This window comes from Cynara cardunculus (assembly GCF_001531365.2).
Source record: "Cynara cardunculus var. scolymus isolate 2C chromosome LG 3, CcrdV1, whole genome shotgun sequence".
Classification (NCBI taxonomy): domain Eukaryota; kingdom Viridiplantae; phylum Streptophyta; class Magnoliopsida; order Asterales; family Asteraceae; genus Cynara; species Cynara cardunculus.
In genome coordinates, this window is record NC_037530.1 from 15,734,317 (window position 1) to 15,743,484 (window position 9,168).

At 37.5% G+C, this 9,168-nt stretch overlaps 1 protein-coding gene across 4 annotated transcripts in view; it reads left to right on the forward strand.

Moving 5' to 3' along the window:
• The first annotated feature begins 1,274 nt into the window (after positions 1-1,274).
• The window catches only part of LOC112508652 (KH domain-containing protein HEN4-like), a 17,506-nt gene continuing 9,612 nt past the window's right edge, over positions 1,275-9,168 (forward strand). For 3 of the 4 annotated variants that reach the window (XM_025113331.1, XM_025113332.1, XM_025113330.1), the window contains exons 1-7: positions 1,275-1,516; positions 2,537-3,272; positions 5,005-5,412; positions 5,530-5,778; positions 5,988-6,311; positions 6,523-6,611; positions 6,707-6,818. In XM_025113331.1, coding sequence (XP_024969099.1) covers positions 2,547-3,272; positions 5,005-5,412; positions 5,530-5,778; positions 5,988-6,311; positions 6,523-6,611; positions 6,707-6,818 — 1,908 coding nt within the window. In that variant the 5' untranslated portion in view covers positions 1,275-1,516; positions 2,537-2,546. The remainder of the gene's footprint in view (positions 1,517-2,536; positions 3,273-5,004; positions 5,413-5,529; positions 5,779-5,987; positions 6,312-6,522; positions 6,612-6,706; positions 6,819-9,168) is intronic. The other variant, XM_025113334.1, reaches the window with a different exon arrangement.

Sequence of the window (9,168 nt, forward strand, 5' to 3'; positions counted from 1 at the left end):
CGATATCACTAAAAGTTGTTTGTGTGAGTTTTGTCTTCTTGAAAAATACTTGTTCAACGATCACTGAACAGACTCAGTGATGATCACTGAAGCTGAATAAAGAGAAATTACTTTTTGTTAGATAAAAAAAGGATCATCATCAAATCACTAAGAGAGGGGATCAACAATTTTTTGAAGCTTTTGTTAATACAAATTGATTATGGGTTTAACAGAAAATCACATAATTTTCCTTTTTTTCTTTTCCCTTCTCTTCTTTAAAAAACTCAAGAACACAACATTTTTTTCTACTTTCTTTTTCCCCCCTTCATTTCTTTTATAAAAAAACTCACACTGTGTTCTCGAAACTTTTTTTACGATGAAAAGGAAAGGAAAAGAAATGGAGAGAAAAAAGAGGAAATTAAAAAAACTCATGATTTTGAAACTTCTTTAGAAAGAAAAGAAAGAAAAATAATGATAAGACTTTTTCCAAAACTTTCCTTCCAAATATGAAAGGAAAAGGAAGGAAACGGAATTTTTTTATTAAAATTACCAAAGCAACCAAATACTTCGTTCTAAAATATATATATATATATATATATATATACTACATTATTAAGCATTTGATAAAAACTCTTAAAAACCGTTTTTTATGCATGAAATACTGTTTATTGATGCATATTACTTAAAATTCAAGATTACAAGTAAGTTGTGCATAAGTACAATTTATTAAAGCTTCATATTTGAATTCGTGTAACTAACCGCCGATAAACATAATTAAATAGAAGATAAATATCGAATTTTAAATATAAAAAATCTAAACTATAATTAGGATAATCATTGAATTTTATCAAAATACTTAATTATTATCTCTATAAAATATTATATTATTAAACCAAAAATAAGTGACTTCATTACTACATCTAAATTAAATTATAATAAAAAATTTAAATTAAAGAAATCACAAAAAACAATACTTTGTAAATATTTAATTTAATATTAAAGTAGATACATTTTTTCAAAATTTTATGATACCTTTAAATTTTATACTTTAATTAAAAAATAAAAACATATTCGTTTTTTCGTTACCACATAAAATTGTATCATAACATCGACGTTGAAAAAATAAAATAAAACATCAAAATTAAGATGTATTTCGTTGCATTACACACGTACTCTTCTAATATTAATTAAAAATGACACATTTTTTTTATCATTTCTCTCTTTAAAAACATTAAAGATTATTATTTTTCATTTCCTTTAATTTTTTCATCTCTGAACAAACGCAGGTTTCATGATACGCGTGACATGCACGTGACCCGTATGAATCTCTTCCCTTTGCGGAGACACTGAAAGCCTTCCCTCCCTCCTCCGCCATTCTCACCTCGTCGAATTGCGACCCCACCACCAAATACCGCCACCCTGTCGCTGCTCGCTTCAAATATACTCTTCTCTTCCGCAGGCAACTCTCCGAAAGTTCATAGCTGTGAAGACTGCCATCGCATTCTCTCTCCTTCATTCTTCGTTATCTTCGCCAAAGGTATCTTCAAAACCTAGGTCAAGTTCTTTTCGCTCTCTGTTTAGATAATCTTTTGTGTGTATTGTTCCTTCTTTGTATATTTTTTCAACTTCAGTTTTTTATTTGAATGGGCAGTTTGGAATGAGTTTGTTCAAATTTTTACTGTTTATATGGTTTATTGTAGTACTTTCCTCTAGACTATGTATTCTGATATAATATAGAATAGGAAATTGGGGTTTATTTTGCTGGAAATTCTCGAGTTAGGGTTTGTATAACAGAACACTTGTTAGATAATAATATTGAAGCATAAATTAAGTAATCCGGTGTTTCTAAGCTCACACATTGTAAGAGAAACTGAAGATGTGCAATTTTCATTGAACATGGAATCACTCGCAGATTGTAATTTACTGATATACAGGTTTACTGAATTATGCATCATAATTGATTATAACCAAGCATATATTCCATATTTTGAATATATACTTGTTGAAACAAAACTGTGAGCTGAGTGAGTTACACATGTCATGTGTCGATTAGTCGTTAGCAGTGCAGTGGATCTATAAAACGGCTGTTAAACGTCATCAATAAGCTTGTGACCTCCTACCATACGACAAAAACTTTTTCTTGAAGGAAATAAAATAATAGTTCAGGCAACATTTCATTAGTATTCGAAGTAAAAGACAACTATAACATAAGTCGAGATATTCTTACTGTCATTATGAATTATGACTATTATTATGTTTTCCAAGCAGGGATACATTTCCACCATGAATATATGAAGTGTTCCACTGTCTTCGTAAATTCAGTTTTCCCATGTGTCCTTACCATTTAAGATTTAAGATATAGAGAAAGATAGATCGACAGTCAGTTTCTTTCGATGACCAAAAACCCTTGTATAAAAATTGTGTTGAGTAATTGGTCGAACTTGGCTCCCTTTAGATTTTTACGGTCCTCTTTGGAGCTGAGGGTTTATTGTATGTCCATACTTTGCTATTATGAACAGTCATTTTGAATTATCTCTTTTTTGGTTGGATTTGATAGTTTTCTGGATATGTCATCTCAATTAACGCCGTCCAAGAGGCCACATGAGCAGAGTGATTCAGAGCCCAATGGAAAAGGGAAGTTGCAGAAACCGGCTTATTTTACTTCCCAAAATACATCATTTAAAATTACTCCAGGAAGCATTGTTTTTCGAGTGCTTTGTGCTGCTTCTAAAACTGGAAGTGTTATTGGAAAAGGGGGTAACAAAATATCACAGATACGCCTGGATACTGGTGCAAAGGTGAGGGTTGAGGAAACCGTTCCTGGGTGCAATGAGAGAGTAGTTGTTATCGCAGGATCTGGGATTGAGATTGGAATTTCTACTGATCAGAGCAAGGATGCAGATGAAGAAACTAAAGAAACTCAAGCAACTGAAGAGACCAATGATGCAGAAAAACCTGATGGGGATAGTACACAAAAACAGTCTGTTGCAGGGGAAGATTTGCAATCCGAAAAGGTTGCTTCTTCTGTGCAGAAGGCTCTGTTGCTTGTGTTTGAAAGAATGGTTGAAGGAGAACAAGAAGAACCAGAGATGAATGGAGGGGATGCAGATCCTAAAAAAGAGAACACAACCATTGTTGTGAGGTTACTCGTACTTTCTACTCAAGTTGGCTGCCTTTTGGGAAAATCTGGTGGCGTAATCAAACAAATGGCCTCTGAAAGTGGGGCACAGATACGGATTCTTCCTAGGGATAAACTTCCCTTGTGTGCATCTTCTTCCGATGAATTGGTTCAGGTAACTTTCACTTTTTGGTTAATTTGTCGTTAAAGATGTCAAAGCTGGTGCCTGGTGGTATTTGTTCTCGGCCAAGTTTTATTTATATATTAATCTTTTATATTTGTAGTACTTCAAACTTGCAAATCTATGGTAAGTACCAATGCTATTATCAAACTCATACGATACCTTTATGTAAAAAAAGATGTAAGGCAATACATATTCTTTCCCTTCATAGTTATACACTCTTTTCAGAAAAGGAAAAAAATGTGAGGGTGGTGGTAGCATTGGTGGTTGCCATAGATTTACTCTATTTAAATATTCTAACTCTTCAGTTGGATCTCACCATGGTATACTTATGGTTGATCTGCCAGACTTTCTATATCATGCATCTTGATTATTTACCATGGTCGGATCGGAAGTGCCTTTAGGAAATATCATGGCCATGGATCCAACTAAGGAGCTTCAATCTAAAGGAATTAAAGGAAAACCATTGTTTTCTTTTCGTTCAGTGCACCGTGCACATGAAGTGAGATGTAATAAAGTGATGGTATCAGGGTTATAAAGATATATGCTGTCACTGAACATTTCTCTTTTGTTGTTTATAATTGTAATCAACTTCCGTGACTCCTCTTTCATGCACCTCTCCTTTCTCATTTTTGTCTCTTCTCTCAACTTCCTGCAACTCAACCACAGATCTTCCCCTTTGTTTTCTTTGATCTCCCTGCTCCAGTTCCCTCACCACCGATCTTGCCCTTTTCCTTTTTCCTCTTCGCCCTGTCACTTGGATCTATCTACAAAAGCATTCTGGATTCTGCATCCGGTTGTCATGTCTTGCTGCAAGTGATGCCTAATGATAAACATAAAGATAACGAGGTTTGTGCTAAATTATACAATAATGTTGGTTATACCAGAGGCTGGGGTCTCTCAGGAATCATTCCTGAGACTTTACATGCAGCTGGAAGATAGTTTGGATAACGCTTTTCTCTTTTCATTAGCATTTAGAGAGAACTCTTGAGAAGTACTACATGTTCTATTCAGTGATTTAATGCTTCAACAAACGTTAAGCATTGGTGATCAGAACTTTTTGTATCAATTATGGAGACCCTATTGCATATTTGGAACAAGAAACTATTATCAGACTAACATGCACATTCCAGCTAATAACATACTTAAGGAGGCTCCACTACCCTAAATCTCCAGTTACGGATAAGAGTTACAATGATTGATTTGTTGGAATGTGGAACGAAACAATACTAACCTACACATATAAGAAATCCTCATGACCAAGCCAGATTTTAAATCATCGAACTCATGAATCAATTACATGAGTTATGGAGATTATACATGCATCTGAATTTGACACTAGTAAATAATGTATGCTAATTTGTTGCAGTTGAAAGAAATGTGTTTTGACATAGTAGTTATCCCTGAATAATTAACGAATGACAACATATTGCACTTTTCTGATAGTAACTTTCTTGTTTTCTGAGTGGCCATGATTTTATTCGAAGGTTTGGTAGTACGATTCCATCTCTGACCCAGACATCCTGGCATATTAGGCAAAATGAAATGTACAGTAAATGCTGTGTCGGTGGATTCAATAACACAACTTTGTTTCTTACATCTCTTTCTCCACTATTTGTATCCCCTTCCTTTATTAGTGCATGTATATGTCTGTATAAGGGTTACAACTATTTGATTTCTGGTACATTTGATTTTGAAATTAGCAATTTGTGTTGCTTTGCTGTAGATATCTGGAGAAGTAAACGCAGTTAGGAAAGCACTTCAATCTGTTTCACAGCAGCTTCTAGATCATCCACCTCGAGAGAATGATTCTTTCTCTGCCAACAATAGCGGTTCATCTCATTCCTTTGGTGGTTCTTTTTCTCGGCAAGACTCACATCCTCCTTTTCCTTCTCATGGAGGACCATTACCTGCAGGGCCTCGTGATGGTGGAAGTGGTACTTTTGGGCGTTTTGGTTCTCTCCAAGACATGCTAACCTACCGTTTGATATGCCCTGATGAGAAGGTGGGGGGTGTAATTGGAAAAGGGGGAACTATTGTGAAGGCACTTAAGCACGAGACCGGATGTGACATTAAAGTCCTTGAAAGAACTGCAGAATCAGATGACCGTGTTATTGTCATATCTGGACCAGCGGTATTAACTGAGACTTGTCTTTGTATCTGCTATATCTATATTCTGTCTCCTTGTTTTAATTTCAACTTCTAATGTATCAAAAAGAGGCAGTGCTTAACAATCAATTAACTGATGCAGCACCCAGATGAGAGGATATGTGCTCCCCAAGATGCAGTTCTTCGTGTACAAACAAGGATATATCGGGCTGCACCTGAGAACAAGGCAGTGACAGCAAAAATCATAGTGTCTGCACATCAAATTGGATGTCTCCTTGGCAAGGGTGGTGCAGTTATATCTGAAATGAGAAAGACAACTGGGGCTTATATTCGTATATTAGGAAAGGATCAAACTCCACAGTATGCTGCTGAAAATGAAGAAGTAGTTCAGGTATGGCTGGGACTTTTGACTTAAGTTAGTTCATGCTTTCTAAATGTGCAACGAAGGTTTGGGGATTTTTTAATTTTCCATGTTCTAATCAAGTAAATAGAAGAAATACTTCCAATCACAAATGTAAGATACAAATGGTTCACATTTTTGGATGTTCAGCTACTGCAATATCTTCCATCTCTCTCTGATTGGGAATCTTCATTGAGCAGGTAAATGGTGACTTTGATGCAGTCCATGAGGCTCTTTTGCAAATAACCACAAGACTGCGAAATCATTTTTTTCGAGATGCATTTCCTTCTATGAATCATCCATCAAATCCTGGTTTCCCAGATCATGGTCCACCATTTCCATCATACATGGGTAGGAGGGAGCATTCACCACCAGGAAGGTACTCCTCTTTTAACCGGTTTGATGCTGGTCCCCCTCCACATGGTGCGTTTCACCCGCATGATGATTGCCCTCCATTTATGAATGATCGACCAGGCTTTCCCCACCCTATGTCTGAAAGATCTTCAGCACCATGGGGTCCTCAGGTATCACTCTGTCTGGAAGATTGTCTTGATTTGTTTTATGTGGTAGCTGAGGAAAATATGAATAATACATCTGATAAAGCCAGAAACACTTTATGCGTGTGTAGTAGTATAAATGTGCATCGTTATTCAAACTTATTAGGCAAGATATGAACATGCTCTCAAACATTTTATATGATGTATGTAAATATTAATTTATGCAATTTTATTGCAGGTTATTGAAGGTCGTGGTGGGTTTGGTGGACCTCTAGGCTTTTCTGACTATGGAGGAGTCCCCCAAAGGAGAATGGGTGGATTTGGAGGGTTTGTACCTCTTTTATACGTACAAATGCCTATTTCAACTATAGTCCTTCAAAATCAACATTGCTTGCTAAATGATTATACTTGTGTCAATGTAGAGGAAGCCACCAAGCTATAATCACAAATACCACTGTGGAAGTTGTTGTTCCTCGTACTGTTGTACCTTCTATATATGGAGAGGATGGTGGATGTCTAAAACAAATTCGTGAGGTATCTACTCTGACCTTGGATATTATTGGCATATCTGCAATTTTGGATCATTTGATTGTTATTTCTTGCCAAAGGGGCTGAAATTATTCGGTCCATTATTTCGCATTGAGGAAGGATTTTCTATTTATGTAATTCTATTGATACTACCTCCCGCATCTAGGTTTTTGGTCTCTTATATGTCTATATGGAAGTAAATACTTGGGTTTATTCTAGAATTTCGTTGTTGCTTAAATGATAACCATTGTTATTTGTATGAACAAGCTTGAAAATATGTTCATGTTGCCTAAATGGGAATCAGGAGGGTGAAGTAGGTAGAACTGAGAACAACATTACTTACCTATTAGTCGGTGCCTAGTCTTGGTAAATCCGAAATACTATATGTTGGTTAGGAGTTAGTAGTCCTTCTCGTATGTAGGATGCTCTATAATAGGATGTAATTGTTGATCCCAGATCTCTCAATAACACTAATAATTGAGTTAAGAATAACCAAATTATAGTGTTTTAATGAACAAAGTGATGAACACTCAAGAATAAATTATGAACATTAAAGAACAATCTTGAGTGTCAAAGGTTTCACTTTGTTAATAAGAAAAACGTAAAAGCGACATTTAATACAATAGGCCTAATCATCTATTTATACTAGTAAGCTAATTAGAAGATAACTATCTAGTGAGACTATTTAGCTAATCTTCTATTAACAGATAATGTTTATCTAAACTATGGATAAGCTATAATTTTAAGATAAACTTGAAATCCAGCTGTCGACTTGTCATCTCCAGCTGTCTATCTCATGAATGAGTTGATTCCCATCTTCTCTTGGCACCATGATTTCTACCAAGTCTTTCTCTGATGACTTTCTGAAACCATTCAAGTGTATCAGTTGAATACTTGAATGCCTCAGTTAGTCTGAAGAATTTCTTTACCCCGAACTCATTCTTGTAGACAAGTCCAAGCTCGGGTTGAGTTAAGATTGAGGCAGATCTCTTCTCCTGTAGCCAGGGAAGTTTTCATTTGGTGGAGCGCAGGAGAGTCTTTCGATGCCTAAGTGAAGAGCAATTTGAAAATCAATCTTGGCTCGATGCTTCACCAGGGTCTCCATTGTCTTCACAACCGCTCTGTTTGCCATCCCAAATCTGATGCCATGATCCTGTCGTTGAGTCGTGTATGCATAAAGTTAGATCAAGTCATAGGGATTGAGGTTGATCAAGTCATTGTCATTGAACACGCTGATTTGACCATGTGTTCTTTCCACTGTGTACTCGATGTATCTTATGGCTCTGTTGGCGAAGGTCCTCACTTTTAGGTCCATTACCCTCCTTATCCATCATTTGAGAAGACAACCTGTGGTGCTTGGGTGGTTTGTCTAATAAACCTATGGTGTAGGAGGTCCATGGATTCTGGCGATAGAACCGGAGGATTGAGAGTCAAACCTTTATCGCGGTCGTGATACAAGTATTGATGGATATTTTCCATCATTATGGGTTCCCTGGGTGGCAGCTTTGGACGTCTCCTTAGCGACTCCATGTTCTGGATTATTTCATCGACTAGGCTCTGCAGAGGTTGCCTTGACGAAGAGGGAATGTCCGCTTGCACCGTGGTTGGTTCGATTGGGGTTTGAGTTTGGGTGATGGGTTGTGTATCGGTTGGGGGTTGTGTTTGGGTAGTGGGTTGTGTTTCGGTTGGCAATGGGATGGTTTCTTGGGTTGGCTCTTTTTGGGGTGGTGAAGGTTCATCGGGTTGTGTCTGGGGTTGAGGATGTTGAGGTGAAGGTTGGATGTGTGTTTGTTCGGGTTCATCGGGTAGGTTTATGAAAGGTTGTGTTTGGCGAGGGGTTGGTGATGGGGTTAATGGTAGGTTTGGAGGAAAAGGTGGGTTGGTTTCTGTTGGTGGGGTGGATGGGTTTTCATCGGCTGATGAACTCAACACGATGGGTTCAGGGGAGGCTGGAAGGGGAACATGTACATTTTGTACATCTTCAGAGGGCTGAGCCTCTGGTTCCCTTGCTTGGGTTGATGGGGATTGTTGTGTTTGGGGTTGTGGTGATGGTGCAGCGGACTCCGTTTGTTGGGCTGTGGTGGCCTGATTCTCCCCCTCATGAGGACCGAGACCCTGGTTATCGGGGTCTGGATTCTCATGCTTTCTTCTCTTGAGGGGGCGGCTTGATGATCTGGAGGCCCTTGTCCTGTTCCTCTTCCATAGCCGGATGTAATCGGCTAAGGTGCGCACCCGATCCTTGTTGCGCCGTTATCTTGGTAGAAATCATGGTGCCAAGAGAAGATGAAAATCAACTCATTCATGAGATAGACAGCTGGAGATGACAAGTCGACAGCTGGATTTCAAGTTTATCTTA